This window comes from Lynx rufus, unplaced genomic scaffold (genome assembly GCF_022079265.1).
Source record: "Lynx rufus isolate CCGP_SWC_20201006 ecotype Redwood Valley unplaced genomic scaffold, mLynRuf1.p SCAF_15, whole genome shotgun sequence".
Classification (NCBI taxonomy): Eukaryota; Metazoa; Chordata; class Mammalia; order Carnivora; family Felidae; genus Lynx; species Lynx rufus.
Window position 1 is genome coordinate 42,723,052 of NW_025814829.1, and position 25,325 is coordinate 42,748,376.

At 37.8% G+C, this 25,325-nt stretch overlaps 2 protein-coding genes, 1 non-coding gene and 1 pseudogene across 3 annotated transcripts in view; 2 read left to right on the forward strand and 2 right to left on the reverse strand.

The window, feature by feature from the left end:
• The window catches only part of AXDND1 (axonemal dynein light chain domain containing 1), an 83,071-nt gene that overhangs the window by 54,173 nt on the left and 3,573 nt on the right, over positions 1-25,325 (reverse strand). The window contains exons 4-8 of the mRNA XM_047077309.1: positions 19,250-19,370; positions 18,592-18,677; positions 16,590-16,646; positions 15,446-15,548; positions 12,977-13,098 (exon numbers count right to left, since the gene is read on the reverse strand). Coding sequence (XP_046933265.1) covers positions 12,977-13,098; positions 15,446-15,548; positions 16,590-16,646; positions 18,592-18,677; positions 19,250-19,370 — 489 coding nt within the window. The remainder of the gene's footprint in view (positions 1-12,976; positions 13,099-15,445; positions 15,549-16,589; positions 16,647-18,591; positions 18,678-19,249; positions 19,371-25,325) is intronic.
• On the forward strand, positions 4,337-4,975 carry LOC124510349 (inosine triphosphate pyrophosphatase-like; annotated as a pseudogene).
• Positions 9,739-10,211, reverse strand: LOC124510448 (40S ribosomal protein S15a-like). The gene has a single exon (XM_047077311.1). It carries the CDS (start codon positions 10,185-10,187, stop codon positions 9,795-9,797), a length of 393 nt encoding a protein of 130 aa, XP_046933267.1. The 5' UTR covers positions 10,188-10,211; the 3' UTR covers positions 9,739-9,794.
• On the forward strand, positions 22,396-22,502 carry LOC124510540 (U6 spliceosomal RNA). The gene has a single exon (XR_006961739.1). It is a non-coding gene; the product is annotated as a U6 spliceosomal RNA (small nuclear RNA).

Here is a 25,325-nt window from a genome sequence, read left to right on the forward strand (position 1 = left end):
AAAATAGAGGATAAAAACCATATGCTCATCTCAATAGATGCAGAAAAAGTATTTGATAAATTCAACATCCATTCGTGATAAAACTCTCAACAAAATGATACAGAGGGAACATAACTCAATTATAATAAAGCCTATCTATGACAAACTCACAGTTAACATACTCAATGGTTAAAAGGTGACATATTTTCTCTAACATCAGTAACAACACAAAAATGCTTACTCTCACCACTTGTATTCAACATAGTACTAGAAGTCCTAGCCAGAGCAATCAGACAAGAAACAAAAATAAAAGGAATTCAAATTGGTAAGGAAGAAATAAAACTGTCACTATTTGCATATGACATAATATTATATATGGCAAACCCTAAAGACTCCCCCAAAAAACTATTAGAACTAATAAATGAATTCAGTAAATTTGCAGGATACAATATTAATATATAGAAATGTTACATTTCTATATACTAATAACAAACTAGCAGAGAAATTAAGAAAACAATCCCATCTGAGGTGCCTGGGTGGCTCAGTCGGTTAAGCCTGACTCTTGATTTCAGCTCAGGTCATGATCTCACAGTTTGTGAGATCAAGCCCATGTTCGGCTCTGCACTGACAAGAGCAGAGCCTGCTTAGGATTCTCTCTCTCTCCCTCTCTCTCTGCCCCTCCCCTTGCACTCTCGATCTCTCTCTCAAAATGAATAAACTGAAAAAACAAGAAAACAATCCCATTTAGTAACAAAAACAATTTTTTTAATTAAAAAAAGGAAAAAAAAACAATCTCTTTTATAATCTCACCAAAAATAATAAAATATCTAGTAATACATTTTACCAAGGAGATGAAAGACCTATACTCTGAAAACTGTAAGATATTGATGTAAGAAATTAAAGATAACACAAACAAATGAAAAGATACACCCTACTCATGGATCAGAAAAATTAGTATCATTAAAATGTCCTTGCTACCCAAAGCAACCCACAGACTCAATGCAATCTCTATCAGAATGCTAACAACAATTTTCACAGAACTAGAACAAATAATCCTAAAATCATATGGAACCTTAAAAACCCTAAGAGCCAAACCAATCTTGAGAAAGGAGAACAAAGCTGAAGGTATCACACTCCCAGATGTCAAACTATTCTACAACGCATTGGTAGTCAGAACAGCGTGGTACACACACAAAAACAGACACATAGATCAATGGAATAAAGCAGAGGGCCAGAAATAAACCCACACTTATATAGTCAATTAATCTATGACAAAGGAGGCAAGACTATAGCATAGGGAAAAGACAATCTCTTTGATAAATGGTATTGAGAAAACTGGATGAACATAATGAAAGGAATGAAATTAGACCACTTTCTTACATCATATAATATACAAAAATAAACTCAAAATGGAATAAAGACTTAAATGTGGGCCCTGAAACCAAAAAACTTCTAAAAGAAAACATCGGCCATAATCTCTCTGACATTGGTCTTAGCAATATTTTTTGGATCCCTCTCTTCAGAAAAGGGCCACACAAAAGCAAAAATAAGTAAGCGGGACTACACCAAAATAAAACACTTTTGCACAGTGAAGAAAACCATCAACAAAACAAAAGGCAATCTACTGAAAAGGAGATATTTGCAAGTGATATATCCAATAAGGGGCTAATATCCAAAATAGATAAAGAAATCATATAAGTTAACACCAATGAAACAGTGTGATTTAAAAATAGGCAGAACACATGAATAGATAATTTTCCAAAAAATACATGCAGATGAACAACGGGCACATGAAAAGATGCTCAACATCACTAATCATCAAGGAAATGCACATCAAAACCACAATAAGGTATCACCTCATACCTGTCACAATGGCTGGAATCAGAAAGACCCAAAATAGCACCTGCCTAGCTCAGTCAGTGGAGTGTAGGACTCTTGATCTGTGGACTGTGAGTTCAAGACCCCCATTGGGTGTAGAGATCACTTACAAATAAAATCTTTAAAAAAAAAAAAAGGGGGTCCAAAATAACAAGTGTTGGTGAGGATGTGGAAAAAAAGGAACCCTCATGCATTATTGGTGAGAATGTAAATTGGTGCAGCACTATGAAAATAGTACGGAGGTTCCTCAAAAAATTAAAAATAAAAATACCATATGATCCAGTAATTCCACTTCTGAGTATTTACCTGAAGAATAAAAAAAAAAAAAAAAAAAACTCATTTGAAAAGATAAATGCACTCCTGTGTTTATTGCAGCATTATTTACAATAACAAAGATATGGAAGCAACGTAAGTATCCATCAATAGATGAATGGATAAGGAAATAGTTGTATATATAAACAATGGAATATTAGCCAGTCATTAAAAAAAAAGCTCGCCATTTGTGATATGGACCGAAAGGTATTATGCTAAGAGACATAAGTTAGACAAAGAAAACAAATACCATTTTGATTTCACTTATATGTGGAATCTGAAAAACAAAACAAAGAAAACAAAACAGAAGCAGACTTATAAGTACAGAGAACTGGTGGTTGCCAGAGGAGAGGCGATAAAGGGCTGGGCAAAGTAGTTGAAGGGGACTAAGAGGTACAAACTCTCAGTTATAAAATAAATAAGTTATGAAGCTGTAAAGTACAGCACAGGGAATACAGTAAAAAGTATTGTATTACTTTTGTATGGTGACTTATCATGGTGAGTATTTTGTAATGTATATAATGTCAAATCACTATGTTGTACACCTGACACTAATATAATATTATATGTCAACTACACTTCAATTAAAAATAAATAAATAAATTTTTTAAAATACCAACTTTGGGTCTGACACTAAGCCTTGGACTGGCTTCAAAGTAAGAGACCTGAGTACTGGACTATCACATACGGTCAGGATTCCAGAAGGAAGAAAATACAAATCCTCTCTTCAGGAAGCATCCATGATTTACATTCTGAGGATTTCATGATTAAGATTAACCAAATGTTAGCTATAAAAGCAAATATTGCAAAATATGTAAATAAACCATCATAAATGAGACCAAGAAGAAACAACAAATAGTAATTCTAGATACTAATAGTTTCCTATATTAGAAGTATGAGATTTAGAATATGAAACCATCCATGAAATGTTTGAGAAATGAAAGATTGAATCTAAAAATAAATGAGCAATAAAAAATATTAAATATGATGAGACAGATACAAAAACAAACAACAGAACTCTTAGGTGGATAATACAATTATTGATTATAAAATTCAAAAGATGGGTTTTAGCAGAAAAGATGCAGCTAAAGCGCTTATTAATATCTTTGAAAAAACTACCCAAAATGTAGTACAGAGACAAGGTGTTGGAAATTATGAAAAAGAGATAAAGAGACAAAAAGCACAGATGAGAATGTCTAATATAAATTTAATCAGAGTTCCAAAAAGAGAAAACAGAGAAAATGGAGAACAGATATTTACCAAAGAGATCACCACTGATAATTTTCTAAAACTTATTAAGGATATTAACCTATACATAGGATTGTGGTATAGATACAGGTACAAAAATAAAAATAAATCCAGAGGAACTAAATTTATTCTCCTGCCTGAAATAACCTCAATGACGACGTCGACGACAACAAAGGCAAAGTATGTAAAACAATTTTCAAGATACATGTGAAACAAAAATTTTCAAGACACTGAATACAAGGCAATGAAAGAGAGTAATCAGTGAGAGACTAGAAGTAAATAAAGCCTTATGATTGCTCCAAGTTGCAGACTTGAAAGTTTCCAGGCCAAAGCACAAGGAGAGAGAACGCTGGAGAAGCCCAGCGGACTCTCTGAGTTAAGGAGACAGAGCTAAGAGCCTAGGGAGAGGAAAGCAGCAAGAGTTCAGAGGGCAGGGTACTGGAGAGAAAAGAGCTATTCCGAGAGATCCTCTGGAGGTCTGCAGAGGGTCCTTCTCAAGTAATCAGCTAAGGAAAGATCAGGATCATCATCAAGATCAGGAAAGATCATAAATGTGAAGAAACTACCTGAGGCTGGGGAAGAAACCATCTGAAAGGATCGGGAGGTAAGAGCACCCAGCACTCACACACTGCTAGAAATGGTGCTGGTTCTAACCAGCCAGTCTGGAAAAACTTAGGATTCAAAGAAAAGTCTTGCCAAAGTATTTACAAACAATTAGCCATAAATTAAGCACTGTTCTGGTCTGCCTAAAGGCCCAAAAGCACCAAACTGTTTTCAAGTAGCTTAATCATGTCACAAATCAAAGTTCAAGAATATTTTTAGAAATGCAAAAATACACAGCATCCAATAAGCTAAAATTCACAATGTCTGCCATCCAATCAAATTTACCAGGCATGCAAAGAAAGCAGAGAACACACCTATGAGGAGAAAAAACTCACCCAGAACTGGCATAAATGTTAGAATTAACAGACAAGGACATTCAAAGCCGGAAGAGGTCATTCAGATACTGGGAGATAAGTTTTCATGCACTTTTCTGGCACAGAAAATTGCCTTGCCAAAGTCTCAGGGTGGACCTGATGAGATTTCCATATAGAAGTGTCAGGAGACGGCTCTATAGGTACAGGCGCCTGCACTGGTGGAGGACACAAATCTGTGCTTCAACGCTTTCAGGGGTCTCCCTGGCCCCTATATACAGTGGTTTCCAGAAAAGTTAAAGCCTAAAAGTCTGAACCAGCTCCTGGCTGGGTTCCAGGACAGACTTTGCCCATGTGCTCTGCACATTTCTGCTCAGCATCAGGGACCCCAGGAGGCCAGTGTGCCCGTTCAGGGGCCAGAGCTTGGGGCCAGATGGTGGTGCTCTGAGGCTGCTAGGACTTTGGCTAGGACCCCTGCCTGATGGATACAAGCAGACGTACGCAGAGATGCCCATAGCTGAGAAGAGAAGAAAGTCATCTCCCATTACTTCTGGTCCCTGCTTGAGCTACAAAAATATTTTTACAGCCTGATCCTTACAGTAGCCAGTGATGATCACCCTGGTTAGGGATCTGGGGAAGGCTAGCCTGAAACCTCCCCCATCCGACAGGCGCCCCTCCAAGTACTGCCTTCAGGATTACCACTTCCTAGGGGTGTTGAGACAGCCTCATCAGCCCTGTTTGGAGGAGCGGTTGGCTCTGCTTGGAGAAACTTTGGGCAAGAGACACCATTTTCTTGCACTCAGAAATTCAATAGTCCTTCCTATAGCCTCCTGGCCTGGGATCCCATGGCAGGATTGAGGGTTTGGGAAGAACCATACAAATAGCTTTAGATGTTTTTAAAATGCAGCAACTAAAAATACTGAAAGTACTCGCTTCCATTACAAAATAGATATATCAGCTTTGGGGGAAAAAAACCTATAACTATATTTTGTACGCTTGCAATGTTAAGTAGAGACATGGCAAATATTTTTGAAATGACCCAAATTGAGCTTTCAGAGATGAAAACTACAATATCTGAGTTGGAAACATCACTGAATGGGATTTAAAGCAGATTAGATACTTTAGAAGAAAAGATTAGTGAACTTGAAGATAGAACAGTAGAAACTATACAAAATGAGGGGCCCCTGGGTGGATGGTTCAGTTGGTTAAGCATCTAACTCTTGATTCAGTGCAGGTCATGATCTCATGGTCATGGGATAGAAGCCCACATCAGGTTCTGTGCTGAGCATGGAGCCTGCTTAAGATTCTCTCTCTTCTTCTGCCCCTCTCCCCTGCTTGCACTTTCTTCTCTATCTGTCTCCAAAATCAAGCAATCAAGCAGTAGAACAACTATATAAAATGAACAGAAAAAGATTTTAAAAGAAAAAATGTTCAAAACATTATCAGGACTATGTCATTATTAGTGGGCTGATATGTGAGTAAATGGACTCTCCTGAAAAGGGGGGAGGGTAGAAAAAAATACTTGAAGAAGAAAAACTAGCTAAAAAATTCCCATATTTGATGAAAAACATACACTCACAGATCCAAAAAGCTCAATGACCACCAATCACAAGAAACATAGAGAAAATTATACCAAGGCACATCATAATCAAATTGTTCAAAAGCAATGATACGATGCTCACAACTTAATGAATTCCACAAAATAATGGTCAGAAAATATGTCAGCAGTTAAAATTCAGGTGTGAGTAAAGCAACCAGTCTGAAAAGACTATGTGCTGCATGATCCCAACTATGTCACATTCTGCAAGAAAAAAAAGTATAGAGACAGTAGAAGGGTCAGTGGTTGCTACAGGTTCAAGGGAATGGGAATAGAGAAGGAATGAATAGGTGACATGTGGGGGCTCAGGGGCATGAAACTGTTCTCTATGACATTGTAATGGCGGTGATACGGCATGAAATCAATATTGACTAATTAGTGTGCTTTCCACACACAGTATATTTTACTAAGAAAACTTGAAAGAAGTGGGGATGTTTAGCCTGGATAAAAGAAGGCATAAAAGAGAAGACAAAAATGGCTATTTTCAAATATTTTAGGGGCGCCTGGGTGGCTTGGTCGGTTAAGAGTCAGACTTCGGCTCAGGTCATGATCTCACGGTCCGTGAGTTCGAGCCCCGCGTCGGGCTCTGTGCTGACAGCTCGGAGCCTGGGGCCTGTTTCAGATTCTGTGTCCCCCTCTCTCTCTGCTCCTCCCCTGTTCATGCTCTGTCTCTCTCTGTCTCAAAAATAAATAAACGTTAAAAAATTTTTTTTTAATTTTTTAAATAAAAAATATTTTAAGGAGCTGTAAGGTAAAAGAGAACAGAGTTATTCTGAGTATTTTCACAGTACAAAATGAGAATTAGTGAGTAAGGTTATAGAAAGGAAGATTATACTTACATAAATTAGCTCTTTAATTTTTTTAGTATGTGAAATTTGATACACAAAGGAATATGTGAAAATAAGGAATCACAATGATGAAATGACTACCTATGAACACTTTATAATTTTTTTATTGAGAAATAATTTACATGTCATAAAATTCATCCTTTAAAGTCTATACTACTGGGGCACCGGGTGGCTCAGTGGCTTAAGCGTCCAACTCTTGGTTTCAGCTCAGGTCATGATCTTGCGGTTTGTGAGTTTGAGCACCACATCAGGCTCTACCCTAACAGTGCAGAGCCTGCTTGGGGTTTTCTCTGTCTCTCCCTCTCTCTGGCCCTCCCCTGCTCATGCTGTGTCTGTCTCTCTCAAAATAAAATATATATATATTTCAAGTGTATTATACTGCTTAGTATATTCAAATAGTTGTACAACTATCAGCATTATCTAATTCTAAAGTATTTTCTCATCCTCCCTCAAATCCTTAATGGTACCCATTAGCAATCACTCTTCATTCCTCTTTCTCCCTGTCTGGATTTGCATCCTCAGGACATTTCATATAACCGGAACCTTACAATACTGTGACCTTTTATGGCTAGTTTCTTTCACTTAGCATAATGCTTTCAAGGTTCATCCATGTTATACCATGTATCAGTACTTCATTCCTTTTTAGGGTAGAAAAATATGCATTTGCCAAAAACCCATAGAACAATACAACATAAAAAATAAATCACGATGTAACCTATGGACTTTAGTTAACCATAGTATATCAATATTGCTTCATTAATTATAACAAATATACCACATTAATATAAGATGTTACTAATGAAGGAAACTGTATATGGAGGAGGGGAGGGTAAATGGAATCTATTATCTGCTCAATTCTTTAATTTAAAACTATTCTTTTAAAAAAAATTTTTTTTAATGTTTGTTTATTTTTGAGAGAGAGTGCACGCAAGGCTCACAAGGCGGGGACAGGCAGAGAGAGAGGGAGACACCAAATCCAAAGCAGGCTCCAGGCCCCAAGTGGCCAGCACGGAGCCCAACACAGGGCTCGAACCCACAAACTGTGAGATCATGACCTGAGCCAAAGTGGGATGCTTAAATGACTGAACCACCCAAGCGCCCCAAATTTAAAACTATTCTTAAAAGAAATCTTTTGGGACGCCTGGGTGGCTCAGTCGGTTAAGCGTCCGACTTCGGCTCAGGTCATGATCTCGCAGTCCGTGAGTTCGAGCCCTGCGTCAGGCTCTGTGCTGACCGCTCAGAGCCTGGAGCCTGTTTCAGATTCTGTGTCTCCCTCTCTCTGACCCTCCCCCGTTCATGCTCTGTCTCTCTCCGTCTCAAAAATAAATAAACGTTAAAAAAAAAAAAAAGAAATCTTTTATCTTCTCTCTCCCTGTGAAAGAAAAAGAGAGAAGAGAGAAAAGAAGAGAAGAGAAGAGAAGAGAAGAGAAGAGAAGAGAAGAGAAGAGAAGAGAAGAGAAGAGAGGAGAGAAGAAGAAGGGGTGCCTGCTGGGTGCTGAGTGGCTCAGTCAGTTAAGCGTCTGACTCTTGATTTTGGCTCAGGTCATGATTTCAGAGTCATGAGATCAAGCCCCACATAAGGCTCCATACTTGACATGGAGCCTGCTTAAGATTCTCTCTTTCCCACCTCCTCTGTACCTCCCATACTCACACATTTGCACACTCACACTCTCTCTCTTAATCTCTCAAGAAAAAACTTTTATCTTTTAAAAGAGTCAGATGAGAACATTTTTTAAAAAGTGAATAGGCAAGTAACAAACTAGGAGCACATATTAAGTACATATATTTACAAATATTCTTTTTTTTTTAATTTTTTTTTCAACGTTTATTTATTTTTGGGACAGAGAGAGACAGAGCATGAACGGGGGAGGGGCAGAGAGAGAGGGAGACACAGAATCGGAAACAGGCTCCAGGCTCTGAGCCATCAGCCCAGAGCCCGACGCGGGGCTCGAACTCCCGGACCGCGAGATCGTGACCTGGCTGAAGTCGGACGCTTAACCGACTGCGCCACCCAGGCGCCCCACAAATATTCTTAATATATGTAAATATGAGATTATACACACACACACATACATACATGACAAAAGACTAGTTTCTAGGATATGTAAAGAACTCCTACAACTCAATACTGAAAAGACAAACCAATTTAAAATTAGGCAAAATACTGGAACAGACATTTTACAAAAATAATATATGGTCAATAAGCTCATGAAAATGTGTTCAACACAATTTGTTGGCAGGAAAATGCAAGTCTAAACCATAATAATATATTATCACATACCCACCAGAATGGCCAAAATTTTTTAAACTCACAAAATTAAATGTTGGCAAAAATATAGAACCACCAGAACCCTCATACATTGTTACTGGGAGTATATCATGGTGTAACCACTTAAAGTAAAAGTATAACAACTTCTTATAAAAATAAACTTAGGGGAGCCTTGGGTGCTTAGTCGGTTGAGCGTCCGACTTCAGCTCAGGTCATGATCTCACAGCTCCCGAGTTTGAGCCCCACACTGGGCTCTGTGCTGACAGCTCAGAGCCTGGAGCCTGTTTTGGATTCTGTGTCTCCCTCTCTCTCTGCCCTCCCCCACTCATACTCTGTCTCTCTCTCTCAAAAATAAACATTAAAAAAAATAAAAATTTAAAACAATAATAAAAATAAACTTAAACTCACCTCATCCCATCCTACATATTTACCCAAGAAATGAAAATACATTTGCAGGAAAAGATTCATACAAGAATGCTCATGGTAGCTTTATTCAAACTGGAAAGAATTCAGTGTCCATCAATAGGAGAATGAATAAACTGTTTACCCAGCAATACAAAGGAATGAACCATCAGTATATGCAACAACATAGATGACATGCTAAATGAAAGATGCCTTACATTAAAAGGTACAGTTGACTCTTAAACAATGTGGAGGTTGGGGGCACTAACCCCCATACAATCAAAAATCCACATAAAACTTTTTTTTTTTCCAATGAGGCATTTTATTTGTATGAATGTATTCCATCCCTAGAAAAAGAATCCCAGGATTTTCCCTCCTGTGTGTTTTTGTCTTGCTTCTTCATGGTCCATGATGCCAGCTGAGGTTGTCAGTACAATGAAACCAAACTGGCGGGACGGGAGCAGATTATTCTGCCATTTTTCTAGATCTTTGAGTTGTACATCAAACCTGGGGCTGATCACTCCACACTTCTTTAACCTGCCTGTGAGGTTCACAACAATTTTCCCAGCTCTGTGATCATCGATGATTTCAAATTTGCCAATGTAACCAAGCTTCATCATCACAGTCAGAAAGCGGAAGATGACTTTGGAGCATGCTCTAATAAGAACCTGGCGTTTGCCTTTCTTTTCAGCACCATTAATGCTCTTGAGAGCATCTGCCAGGACATTCATGCGCACCATTAGGGCAGCACGGAAAGATGGCAGAAAGAGCCCACATAAAACTTTTGACTCCCCAAAAACTTAACTACTAATAGTCTGTTGTTGACCAGAAGCTTTACCAGTAACATAAACAGTTGATTAACACATATTTTGTATGTTACGTGTATTATACACTGTATTCTTACAATAAAGTAAGCTAGAGAAAAGAAAACATCATTAAGACAATCATAAGGAAGAGAAAATACATTTACAGTACTATATAAGAAATCTGCTGTAAGTGAACCTGCACAGTCCAATCACGTGTTGTTCAAGGGTTAACTGTATATGTGCTCTATGGTCCCATTTATACACAGTTCCTAAATAGGTGAAACTAATCTAAGAGGGAAAGAAGTCAGAACTTCTGGAAAAGTAGGGGTGGGTATTTACTGAGAAAGAGCAAATTTTGGGAATTTTGTGGGGTGATGGTAATTCTCCATATCTTGGTAAGAGTTTGGATTATGTAAGTATATGTATTTGTCAAAAGTCAACAAAGGCAGATAAGATTTGTGTTTCTCAATACACATAAATTTTACTCGAAAGGGAAAAAAAGGTAAGTAAATAATGAACTCTGTCTGGGTAATGATATACATGACAAAGAAGGGGGAAATATACTGAGGTCAGCAATTTACTTTGAAGTACATGAAACTGGTGGGTGGATAGAAGGATGACTAGCTGGACAGACAAGTGATAAATAAGTAGAGTAAAATGTAAATGGCAGTATCTAGATAATGGGTATGTGTGTGCTCACATTAAAATTACTTCCATTTTTACAGATATGTGGAAATTTCCATAATAAAATACTGTAAAAGTAAAAATAACAACAACCAAAAAAAAGGCAGGTGTCTGCATCTAAAGATATTGATAGTGTCGACCAGAAAGATTATAGCAGCAGCTCTATTTCTTAGTAATGTGAGAATCTTACTCAGCTCATGTCCAATCTGGGAGTTATTACTCCCCTATAAGATAAAATGTTATTATGAAACTCTGTTGCACGTGAAAACTTCCTTCTGCTGCAACAGGCCTGGAGGCAGTTACATGAAAAGCAGAGACACACACAAGCCGATCAGAAAGCACTCAAGGAGAGCAGGGGCAGAGAGCTACGGTAACATGCAAACAGAGAGAGGAAGTCAGAGGCTGACGGCAAGTGTTTGCAAGGCATGCGTGGTGTTACCATTCCTTGGGGACTTCTGTTCGATCCTCACAATAACCTTAGGAAGCAGGGAAAACTCTTTTAAGATACCAGGCTCAGGACAACCAGAGTCCTCCCCAGTGAAGGTGAGCCCTACTTCAAAAGACCTCCTATCACAAGAAAATGCTGGCCACTAGATTCTTCTGAACCTACTGGGTATTTCACCATTCCACAGCCACATCATGAATATTTGCAGCAATTAGCCTCAACCCTACTTTGTATTCCTTTTTTAAAGAATATTTCACAGTCATGTACACTTTCTATTTGTGCATGTATAGATTTGCTTATTTATTTATTTAAAGCCCCAACATGGGGTTTGAACTCTTGACCCCGAGATCAAAAGTCACATGGCCTTACCGACTGAGCCAGCCAGCTGCCCCATCACCTACTTTATATTCTTAATTCCCAACTTTATTATAAATCCTTGGCTTTGAAGCCCTACTGTAATCCTAAATCTGGTACTCTGAAGTTAGTGTTTTTGTCTCCCTGGTGACTCAACTTTTCTTAAACGATTTTTGGTTTTGGCTTGCCTGCCTGTCTCTTTCCGTCAGACTTCCTGGGATAGAACCCCACCTGATCTGGGCCCCTAGAAGCTAATTCCTGAAATCAGCTGGAAGAGTCCCACTCACCCCTACTCCTGATAAGGGGCCAGTCCGGATCCACTCTGAGTCCTCCAGCTCCTTTACCGTGCTTCCTCATCTAGCCCAGGCTTTGTTCTTAGAATGACAACTCAAACTTGAGCTGTCCCTTTCTTCACTCTAATTTGCATTCTCCAGCTGTTGAGGTGCTCTAAGAACCTACTCCTTAGTATCTAATCTTGACCAGTCTCTTATTAACGGCTTTGCTCTTCGTTTCTCAGCACCATCAGATAGGAGGACTCAGCTTCCATAAATCAGACAGCAGGCAAATAGGGCAAATTTATGTTATTAATTCTCATTCAGAGAGAGCTAATAATTTGCTTGTGGTTCCATGGCAAGTAAACTGTAGATACAAAATTTGAACCCAGTATTCTAATTCCACTATTCCTTCCAGCTTTTTGTAAAGTACCACAGTCATAAGAAGCATTATACGACAATAGTATTGATCACGATCATCTGTAATAATTATATGTACTGAGCATCTACTTCTCGTGACAATCCTATGAAGCATCCTAAGGCTTGACACAGACACTCAACAGACATCACTGAGTGATGAGTGAACAAATGGGCAAAGAAAATGTTCACAGTAGTTATTACCTGCATTTACAGATGAGGAAACTAAGGCTCACACTTTTACCAAAGTCACACATCTACGTGATGATTTAAGTCTGTCTCCAAAATCTATACTTTTTCTAGTATTTCACATAGCACTTCACTCCTAATCATAAAAGACTATGGTATCAAACATCCCAACAGAAATCATCTTAAGGAAGTTCTCAACTATTATATTTTTACTATAGAAAAAATAACAGAAATGCAATTCAGTTCCTTGTTACCAATAGGATAAAGAAGGGAACTTTTGTGATTTGCTCAAAAACAGATATAAACATAATTGTAACATAAAACTCAAAAGGAAACCAGGATATTCCAACAATGGCTCTAACCTGATTTTGGACAGTAGTTCTCCTCTATCTGCACAGTCCACACTGACTTGTCGAATAAGTTCATGAAATACTGTATTGTAAATAGTCTGTTCCTTCTTCAGCATATGCAGTAGTTTGTGCATCTGGCAGAAGATAAGGAGTATCATCAGTGTTTATTACAGTCTTGTCAGTAAAAACCCATTTTAGGAGGTAAACACTCTGAATGTGAATGTTTAAGAAACACCTTGATAATTTATGTCACTTATATTTTCCTTATAAATATATACACACAAATGATATATTATTTTTAAACATCTATGTTTAATCATGTACCTCTTTATATGGTGCATTAAGGTTACGGTATTGCTTCTATATCATCCCTGACAAGAGTATATAACCTGAATCTAATCATAAGTACATGTCAGACAAACCAAAACTGAAGAACATTCTACAGATTGACTGGCATCTGCTCAAATATCATGGTCAAGAAAAACAAAAAAACTGTTTCAGATTATAAATTGTCTAAAAGAACACAACAACTAAAAGCACCATGTGAGGGGGCACCTGGGTGGCTCAGTCAGTTAAGTGTCCAACTTCAGCTCAGGTCACGATCTCGTGGTTCATGGGTTTGAGCCCCGCGCCAGGCTCTGTACCGACAGCTCAGAGTCTGGAGCCTGCTTCAGATTCTGTGTCTCCCCTCTCTCTCTGCCCCACCGCCACTGGTGCTCTCTTTCTCTCTTTCAAAAATGAATAAACATTAAAAAAAAGTTTTTAAATAAATAAATAAAAGCACTATGTGATCCTGGAATCCTGAAACAGAGGGGTAAATAGCTATAAAAACCAATATAGGGAGAATTGATAAAATCTGAAATTTGAATATGGACAGATAATACTCTCACATAAATGTTAAATCTCCTGACCTGGCAACTGTATTATGCATATGTAAGAGAATGTCCTTATCCATAGGAAATAACACCCTAAAATGTTTGGTGATAAAGAGGCATGATGTCACCAGCTTACTCTAAAATAGTTCAGAAAAAAACTATACATATAGGGATATGTATGAAGGGGGGAAGAGAGAACGAATAAACAAGTAGGGCACAATGTAAACTACTAGAGAATTTGCGTAAAGCTTACATAGAAATGTCTTATACTGAACTTGTCTATAAGTTTCAAATTCTGTAAAAATAAAAATTTACAAAACAGAAAGGGCCTGTATAAAGAAAAATATCTATAACTATGTAAGATTGAAAGAGCTCTTTTCATTAACAAAATAAAAATTTAAGTGGTAAGAAAGCATGGTCTAATTGGCAATGTTTGGTAATGGTACATAAAATAATAAGGGGCTTATAATCAGTGGTACCTTATAGTCAATGAAATACGGTAATAATAATACTAACAGTTATACAGTGTCTACTACATGCCAAGCACTATCTAAACCTTTTATATTCATATGCTATTTAATCTCAACAATCCTATGAAATAGATATTATTATTACCTGTAATTTATTTTCTTTTATATAAATTTTAGGTAACATACAGCACAATATTGGTTTCAGGAGCACAGTTCAGTGATTCAACATCCAGTGCTCATCCGAACAAATGCCCTCCTTAATACCCAACACCCATCTAGCCCATCTCCCATCCACCTCCCTCCGTCAACCCTCAGTTTGTTCTCTATCGGTAAGAGTCTCTTGTTGTTTGTTTCCCTCTTTTCTTTTTTCCACCTTTTTCCCATATGTTCATCATGTTTTGTTTCTTAAATTCCATATATTAGTGAAATCATATGATATTTGTCTGTCTTATTTCACTTAGTGTAATACATTCTAGCTCCATCCATGCCATTGCAAATGGCAAGATTTCATTCTTTTTGATGGTTAAGTAATATTCTATTGTATATATATATATATACCACATCTTCTTTATCCATCCATCAGTTGATGGATATTTGGGCTCCCTCGATAGTTAGGCTATTGTTGATAGTGCTGCTATAAACTTGGGGTTCATGTACCCTTTTGAATATGTATTTTTGTATCCTTTCAGTAAATACCTAACAGTGCAACTGCTGAACCGTAGTTCTATTTTTCGCTTCATGAGATATTACCTCTAATGTAAAGATGACGATATTGAGGCACAAATACATTAAATGATTTGTCTAAGGTCACTAACTAATAAATGGCAGGGCAGGGTTTCAATCCAGTCTTTCTGGCTCCCAGAATGCATGCTTTTTTTTTTTTTAATGTTTATTTATTTCTGAGACAGAGAGAGACAGAGCATGAGAGGGGGAGGGGCAGAGAGAGAGGGAGACACAGAATGGGAAGCAGGCTCCAGGCTCCGAGCTGTCAGCACGGGGCCCAACACGGGGCTCTAACTCACGAGCCATGAGATCATGACCTGAGCCAAAGTCGGCCGCTCAACTGACTGAGCCATCCAGGCGCCCCTCAGAATGTATGCTCTTAATCACTAGGTTACAATGATCTTTGCAATTACCTTGGTTGGCCCTGTATATTCCTGATTCTCCACACCAGCCCTCTCTAGCATGGCGTCCATCACATCATTCAGTTGGACCACTTCTACTCTTTTATTAGGTTTCCTAAAAGATTAAGGTGGCAGACTTATGATATTAGTGTTATAACAGGTCATCCTCAACTGACAAAAAGAATATAATATACAGAAAACATATACAGTATCGAATATTTGTGATATTTAAAATTTTTTTTTCAACGTTTATTTTTGGGACAGAGAGAGACAGAGCATGAACGGGGGAGGGGCAGAGAGAGAGGGAGACACAGAATCGGAAACAGGCTCCAGGCTCTGAGCCATCAGCCCAGAGCCCGACGCGGGGCTCGAACTCCCGGACCGCGAGATCGTGACCTGGCTGAAGTCGGACGCTTAACCGACTGCGCCACCCAGGCGCCCCTGTGATATTTTAAAGCATTAGCCCTACTACATCTAGTAGCGCTTGCACTGATCTAGTGGGTTATACCAGTACTAACACTAAAAAAAGAAGAAAAAGGAAAAAGAAAATGTAAACAGTATGATCCTCTTTTTTGTAAAGAAAATAATAGTTCCCTCCAAAAATTCTCTGCACTCTTTGTGTAGGATTGTAAGAACAGAGGAAAAATGTGGAGAGGTAAATACCAAGCTGTTAATACTGGTTACTTCACAGTGTAAGAAACGAAAAGGGAGGAAAGATAAGAGAGAAGATAGGAAGAAAAGGAGAGGTAAGAAGAAGGAAAAAGGAGACAATAGTAGCAGACGTCTGCTGTACAACGTTGCCTAGACTCATTGACACTGTATTGAAAAAAAAATTAAGAAGATAGATCTCATGTTAAGTGTTCCTTCCACAGTAAAATAAAATTTTAGAAGAAAGAAACTTAAAACTAAAAAAAATTTTTGCAGTACTTAAATATTATAAATATGTAAAATTGAATATGCAATTGGACAAATGAAAACACTGATTAAATGATAGAATTTAATTATTTAAATTATATGGACAATTATTTAAATTATATGGACAATTATTGGGTTTCTGCTACAATTTTAATATTTTCTGTATAACAAAGTACTATGAAAAATAAAAATATGCATATTTTCCTTCTAAGAAATACTTTCAAATATAAACCATACTTACATGGATGGGAAGAGCAATAGCCTGTTTTCATTATCTGTGAGGAGAGTAGTATATTTGCTGCAATAAATAAAACGGGTCAATATTATTGGGAGAAAATTAACTGGCCTGTTTATCACATATGACAACATGATGAACCTAAAACCTAATCAAATGGAGAAGCTTGGAGGCAATCAAAACAGTGCATCATTTTACACACAAGATCATACCTACATATCTACAGACACAGATGTAATGACATTTATCATATTTGGAATATTTTCACTAAAGGAGCTTTAATCACATTCTTCATATGTTAAAATATGAAAACGTTCTTGATTCTTCTTTTTAAATGCCTTTTCAAAGGTGGAAGGGTGTTCTAAGGACACCGAAGTCAACAAAGTTAAGTAATGAAACAGGTTATAAAATGAATAAGCAAGGATGAAACTAGAACCCAGTCTACCTAACTCCCAACCATATCTAAATGAGTATCACATTTAAATTTACATTTAAATGAGTATCACAATGAGAACCACATGGTAATTCATCTAATTCATTATTATTTATGTATCTTTTTCTTCCCCTAGTTAATAAGCATTTTCTTTGGTTCTGCCCCTTACCAGAACTCAAGTTGGTTAACAAGGTCCACTTTCAGAATTTAGATCAGTGAAAAATCTCCAGAGAACATAAAAATTCAAAGTAAAGTTTCAAAAATGAGTGACAGAAACCAGAAGCAATGATACCCCAGGAGCAACGGACACACCCACTATCCAGATCGTGATTTCTAAGTACCATTCTCCACCAAAAGGAATCAGTACTCCCAGGAGAAGCGACATAGCTCATTCCACAGCCTGAGTTGGGAAATACAGGGTGAACCTGGAAATCTTATTGAATCAGAAAATAAGGAAACACTCAAAGAATGATGGGGACATGTCCAAAGAGAATACAAGCCAGATCAAAGGAGCTAACACTGGCCAAATCAAAGAAGTTTTGAACATAAAAATAAATAATCGCAGTAAAGAATTATAACTCCCTGGGGGGAAAAAAAAAAAAAGAAATCCTTGAGTCCATATGGTAAAATGCTAACTAATAAACAGATGAGAAATGATGACGCCAAAAAAGTCATCAAAAATATCTACAGCTGGTGGGTTGTTAGGAAATTTACACTGAAATATTTGATGATAACAGGTCATGACATCTCCAACTTAGTTTTGAATAGTTTTAACGTGTTTATGTATATGTGTATTTTAAAACAAATAAGGCAAAATGTAAATACTCAGTGAGTTAAAATAGAGAGTACATGAGAGCTCCTTGTCCTTCCTATTTTTATAACTTTTCTATAATTTTTGAAATTATATAAAAATGAAAAACTCCCCCCCCCCAAATGAATTCCATTTAGTTCTCTTTGGCAAAATATTGTTCTGAAAGCCACTATCATAAGGACATGCCGTATAACATGAACTGGCAAGACAGCCTCTGGAGATTTTGTTATAAGACCTTAGTCCAAAGTTCTTGTTGTTTAAACTATGAAACATTCACACACTGTTTCAGCAAATATAAGCAAGATCCCAGTTTTCACCCCATAAGCAGGATGACAAAGAAAACTGGAGATGACAAGTGCACGGGCTGGAGCGAAGCCATCGAGGGTGTGTCAGTTATGAGATGTCAGCTCACAGGGCTACTTTCCTTTGTCTCCATGGCGATGGCTCAAAACCCATTGCTAAAGAGGCACAGGCAAGCATTCAGAACAAAGCTCCTTTTTCTTTTCTTTAAAGATCAATTGTTCGTTTCGAAATTAAACAGTAGGGAAAGACACAGAACAATTTGACCAGTGAAATCCGAAACTTTTTTCAATAAAACTTTTTCATTAGTTTTTGACACCTTTCTTAAATTTAGGAAGGAAAGCCAAATGTTTCCCTATTTCAATGTAGATATGGGTGCACCGTTCTCAGGTTCTTCTGTGTCTGGGAAGGAGGAAACAGTTCCACCCGTCAGATAGGCAGTGTGTGCATATCACAGTACTCACTCATCATAACACTCCAAACCTGAAACTCCTGTATTTGACACAATATGAAATTCTTCAGGAATCAAAGTGTCTGTTAGTTTCTTTGGCTTAAAAAGAAAGATGGACAAGAACGAAAACATTAGTAAATGAAAAAAACTGAATTGCATAAATCAACACTCCTATCCCAAAGGGATACTATTTATTAAGTTAAGCGATTTTGATTACAGAGAGAACAGTATCAGTAACTAATATGGATCATGGCAAGTAGTAAAAAACTGTTAGCAGAGCACACATTAAAAAAATAACCATAAATTAAAGAGCCTTGGTTTTAGTATTATTTACACATGTCCCTACATTCAGTAACCCACTGACTCTAAAATTCACCTTAGCAATATGCCAAAAATAAGAATTCTACAGCCTTAAACAGTAAATTAAAAAAAAAATCCAGTCTCCTATACTGTATTTTCTAGATTTCTGTAACTATAGTTATATAGTTATCCACTTAGATAAATAAGGTATTCTAGATCTTTTCACACTAAATACCCTTTCCTAGAAATAATTAGAAAGTGCTACAAAACTAATAAGCAATACAGTTATAGTACAACATTGCTTTATATTTTAAGGAAATGATTTTTTTAAGTACAGAAAGAGGAAATTATTTGTCAAATACTCTATTTACCTTATGAGGCACAATGACACCATCATTTGACTGTAATGAACGGTCCAAACGTGGGGGACAAAGCGAACTCTCCCTAGTCTCTCCTTTAACATATTTAACATCATACAGAAAAGAAATATCCCTAAAAAATAAGAAAAATATATTCACAAAATAAATTTTCTGTCTGGCTACTGGATAAGAGTAGGTAAGGTCCTTCTAGTGCATGAAAAGGGGCACAGAACCAGTCTCCTGTCCTCATACGTCACTAAGACAGCTGAGGTATCAGACATGAACCACCCCCACCCCCATCCCACTCTTCCTCTTCTCCACCTCACATTTCTCATTCACTTCACAAATTCTTTCCCCTCCTTCAACTTCAGGCTAAGATACATTCTCTTCCCCAGGGTTATTTCCTCCATTGATGTCCTTGATTTCATCCTTAGCCACATCCTTTGGGATCTCATTCCATCAGTCTGCTTTCTGTGTGTCTCCCCTTCTCTTGGAATATAACTTTGGTCTATAACTCAAGTCTCTTCCCCTTCTAAAAATCTTCCCTTGACCATGCACTGCTGTCATGTTATCACGACCTATTTATTGATCAATGGATCTCTCACTCTGTTAAACATCAGATTCCTTGAAATTTCCTTGCAATCTTGATTTCCATCTCCATCTCTTCGAAACCACTCTAAAAAGCTGATGACTTTCCACTGCTAAGTCATCAGTTCTTCCCTTCCACTGTTTCCCTGTAATATTTCCCAGGGTTGATCATCTCTCTTTTTAAAAACACTCTCCTTTCCTCTATCCTCTGTGCTATTGGATTCTCCTTGTTCTTTTGCCGTAACTACTCCTTCTTGGACTTCTCTATGACCTCCCGCCTACTAAAGGGAAATGTTCTGCAACATTCTGACCTCATCCCTCTGTCTTCTTTCCCTATGCTTTCTCTCTAAGCAATGCCATCAAATCTCACCTTATCACATTTGTTACCTCTCTCTATATATACCACTGGATAATTCCCGCTCCATTCTAACTTTTCACCCTCCTATCCTCACTAATTCTGTCAGGAAGTACCACCACTCCATTCATCAAAATCTCAGCATATATAGTTGATTCCTTCCCATCCATTGCCCTAATTTCCATATATCACTAACACTCATTAATTTTACAGTCACCCTCATTATCACTCTAGTATTTGATCCTATTGTCTCTTGCCAATGCCAAATCACTAGTCCAAGCTGTCCATACTTTTTAATGTGGATTCTCAAGTCTCTCTAGTATATTCTACACACTTCTTCCAGATTCATCGTCCTATAGCACAGTTATAATCATGTCACTTACTGCATGTGATTTTCACATGTCTCTGTCCCTCCAATTATAATTGGTATAGCCATTATGAAAAATAGTATGGAGCTTCCTTTAAAAAATAAACAATAGAACTACCATATGATCTACCAACCCCACTTCTGGGTTTATATCCAAAGGAAAATAACCTGGTTCTTGACAAGATATCTACACTTCCATGTTCACTGCTGCATTATTCACAATAGCCTACATATGGAAACAACTTGAATGTCCATTAGCGAATGAATGAAGAAATGTACACACACACACACACACACACACACACACACACACACACACTGAAATGTTATTCAGCCTTTAAAAAGGAAATCCTGTGCTGACATGACAGCTCAGAGCCTAGAGCCTTCTTCGGATTCTGTGTCTCCCTCTCTCTCTGCCCCTCCCCCACTTGTTCTCTCTCTCTCTCTCTCTCTCTCTCTCTTTCAAAAATAAATAAAACATTTAAATAAATAAAAAATTTAAATAAATAAAACATTTAAATAAATAAAAATGAAAATAAAAAGGAAATCCTGCCATTTGTGATAGCATGGGTGAAGCTGGAGAACATTATGCCAAGTGAAATAAGCCAGACAAAAACAAATACTGTATGATTTCATTCATATGTCAAATGAGGGTATAAAGGGAGGGAGAGAAACGAGGAGATGTTGGTCAAAAAGTACAAAGTTTCAGTTATGCAAGATGAATGAGTTCTGGAGATCTAATGTACAGCATGGTGATGTTCATTAGCAATACTCTATTGTGCATTTGAAATGTGCTAATATATCTTAAATTTAATCTTCTTACCACACACACACATAAATGCTACCTATATAGAGGTGACAGATAAGTTATTTAGCTTGATTGTGATCTTTTCACAATGTATACATTTATTAAAACATCAAATTGTACACCTTAAATATACACAATTTTTGTGCCAAAGATATCTCAATAAAGCTGTTTTTTCAGAAAGACGCTCTCAGGATGATGGGACATTAGTCATTATTACACCAGTAACTGCCAGAGATTGGCCAATACAACTTTGTTAGCTAAAAACAATGAATGATTCATATATATACACACATACATCTTTTGAAGGGAAATATTGGTTTGGTAAATGTCATTCAAATTTTCTAAGAGTAATTTTAGGAGGCTTTATATTTCTATTAAATTATTGGTTATCTTTATTTTTAGAGGAAACATTTGGTCTATTTGTTGGAATATAACTTTTCATTAAAAAATAGAGATATGTTTTATTTCTCATAAAACTCTTGTGGAAAATCACCTGCTTCCACTCTTCTGGAAAACCTATTTTTATTTAGGAAAAAGGCAAAAAACAAAAACAACTTTGATTCTGAGCCACAATATAAAAACTGGGTCCCCCAGATTATCAAACTAAATTCATCCTTCAAATGTTTTCTTCAAATCATCACTGGTTGAGTTATGTTCATAAATAAGCACGATTTTTATCTGAAGTTGGCAGGGAATGAGGTATTTCAGAGATAGTGATTTTCCAAATCCCTGCGGTATGCTTTTTGAAAAACATTAAGTCTTTCTAAAATGTATTTAAAACTCTGTGGCTTTCTTGAACAGAATATGTGTAACTCAATATAATTTTTTCTTGACGATTCAGGTAATGACTTCTTAAGCTAGAAGTGTCTTGAGGACAGTCTGGTTATATTTCAGTACCGGAATATGGCAGGCACTGATGTTGGGGGCCGGGGTGGGGGGGTGGCAGGGAGGATACCCTCTTCGGATTGGAAGGGTTGGAAAGCACTTTCCCAGACACCCCTACAGCCAGGGTTCTGGGCATGAATTAAGCTCCATAAGTAGCGCTCACTTCGGCAGCACATATACTAAAATTGGGACAATACAGAGAAGATTAGCATGACCCCTGTGCAATGATGCCATGCAAATTCGTGAAGCATTCCGTATTTAAAAATAAATAAGTTCCACAGTAGATGCACTTTTGCAAGATTTTAGAGGTAGAAGTGAGAGAGAAGCCATTTTTCTTGTCATGCTTTCAGTGGATTTTGCCAGCAACACCATGGAGAAGTGGTTTTCCTGAAGCAACATGCCAGAATCCACTCTCCAGCTACCCAGATCCAGAGGGGCAGTACAGTGACAGCAGTAACAGCTTTATGATTTCAGCTTCCTGATCCTTGGATCACAGTTAAGGGGACTTTTTTTGTTTATTATTGCAGTATCATTCACATACCATAAAATTCACCTTTTTAAGGAGTACAATTTACAAGTTTTTAGTTTATTCACAAGTTTTTACTATATTCACAACTTACAAGTTTTAATATATTCATTAAGTTGCATAACGACCACCAGAATCTAGTTCTAGACTATTCTTATCATCTCCCAAAAAAATCCTTACCCACTAGCAGTAATTCCCCACTCTCCTCCCCAGCCTCACCCCCAGCAACCAGTTATCTAATTTTCTCTCTACGGATTTGCCTATCCTGGACATTTCATAGAAACAGAAACACACGTGTGCCCTTTTATGACTGGCTTCCTTCATGTAGCATGTTTTCAAGGTTCGTCAATGTTGTAGCTCTTATCAGTACTACATTCCTTTTTATGGCTGAATAATATTCTATGGTAGATGACATTTTGTTTATTTTTTCAGCAATTGATGGACAGTTGGTTTGTTTCCACGTTTTGGCTGCACGAATAATACTGCCATGAACACTCATGCAAGTTTTTGTGCAGACATATCTTGTCAATTCTCTTGGGTACACAGCTAGGAGTGGAATTGCTGGGTCATATGAGGGGCCTATGTTTACATTTTTGAGGAACTGCCAAACTGTTTTCCGAAGAGGCTGCTCCATTTTACATTCCCACCAGCAATGTCTGACACTTTCAACGTCTCTGCATCCTCATAAATGCCCGTTATCGTCTGCTTTTTGACTATGGTCATCCTACCAGGTGTGAAATAGCATCTCTTCGTGGTTTGATTTGCATTTCCTTATGGCTAATGATGTTGAGCATCTTTTCATGTGCATATTGGCTAGTTTTATCTTCTTTGGACAAATGTCTGTTCAAGGGGGCATACACTTTTTTTTTTTAATTTGAGAGAGAGAGAGCATGCATGAGTAGGTGAGAGGGGCAGAGAGAGGGAGAGAATCTCAAGCAGTCTCCACACTCACATTGAGCCTGATGTAGGGCTCAATTCCACCACCCTGGGATCATGACCGGAACTAAAATCAAGAATCAGATGCTTAACTGACAGGGGCCCCAAGGGGCCCTCTTCTCGCAGCCTTGGAGGTAAGTAGCCTGCACCAGGGGTGAATTCCATTCTGTTCTGAGCCTTATTCCCAAAAGTAGTGCTTCACACCTGCTCCTTTAGCCCTTCCAACCATTTTGTAAATAGTTGATTTGCTGCCTAAAATAGGTTTTATTTTCTGCCCTGAACTCTGACTGATAAAGCTGTTGAAAAATATTACTCAGAGGCTATTTGCTAGGTTGTTTTCTATTTTACTGCCGTGCTCTAAATATTTAAGGTTGCTAGACAAGCTTTCTCATGTCATACAGGTATACATGTACAAGCTTTCTCATGTCATACATGCATACATGTACTAGGTTTCTACTGGTGCCGTAATGAATCACCACAAACTTAGCGGCTTGAACAACACAGGTTTATCATCTTACAGTCTGTGGGTCAGAAGTGCAACATGGGTCTCACGGGCTAAAATCAAGGTGCCTGCAGGGCTGCACTCCTTTCTGGATGCTCTAGGGGAAGACCCATTTCCACGTCCACTGGAGTTAACTCAAATTTCTTCCAGTACTAGGACCGAGGTCCCTGCTTCCTGGAAAGTTGGCAGCTGAGGGCCATCCCCAGCTTCTAGAGGCCGACAGCAATTCTTAGCTTGTCTCCTCCCCTCCTCCATCTGCAAAGCCAGCAATCGTAGGCTGAATCCCTTCCCTCTCGCAGTTTGAATCTGTCCTCCTTCCACCTCATCTCTCCAACCACTCAACTTCCTTCTTTTTCCACTCTGAAGACTGAGGCAATTAGGTTGGGCCATCCCAAGAATCCAGGTAATCTCTCCATCGCAAAGTCCTTAACCTCAATCACATCTGCAGAGTTTCTTTTGCTATGTAAGGTATGTACTCAGGTCCTGAGCTACAGTGAGAACATCTGGGGAAAGGCCATTATCCTTTTTACCACACTGAAGATCTTCATGGTTTAAAACTTCCAAGTCAGAAGCCATTTGACATTAGAACTTTAATGTTGGCTTATTGCCACATTCAGATATAGCTTATTATTTTTTTCAAAGTACTTCAAACATCTCGTAACTACCAATTATTACTACTAATAATTACAACCATGATCTGAAGGTATAAAGTACAGATATTTTGACACTAAAGCCCCAGGACATAAAAGTTAATAGCCCAAGTTCCTGCCACTTTTTCTAGCACTGAGACATAGCTGGGTAATAACAGCTTATATTTACCGGCAGCTGGCTGGTTCAGTTGGTGGAGCATGCAACTCCTGACCTCAGGGTCGTGAGTTCAAGCCCCATGTTGGGTGTAGAGCTTGATAGCTAGTTAGCTAGCTAGACAGCATTGTCCATTATCCCCTTTATAATACCTTCTTTTACAGTATCCCTGGGAGGCACACAAAATGGAGTAAGTCCATTATTCTCTTTCTACAAATGAGCAAATGGAACTCAGACTAAATAACCTACGCAACATTTCTTTCAGATGAAACGGTCTCATGAGGGGCATACAACTGATAAATGGACCAGGCAGAGAA

Bases quoted from the DNA above. Each gene is read 5' to 3' on its own strand.
- LOC124510448 (XM_047077311.1), bottom strand. From the start codon at position 10,187: ATGGTGCGCATGAATGTCCTGGCAGATGCTCTCAAGAGCATTAATGGT.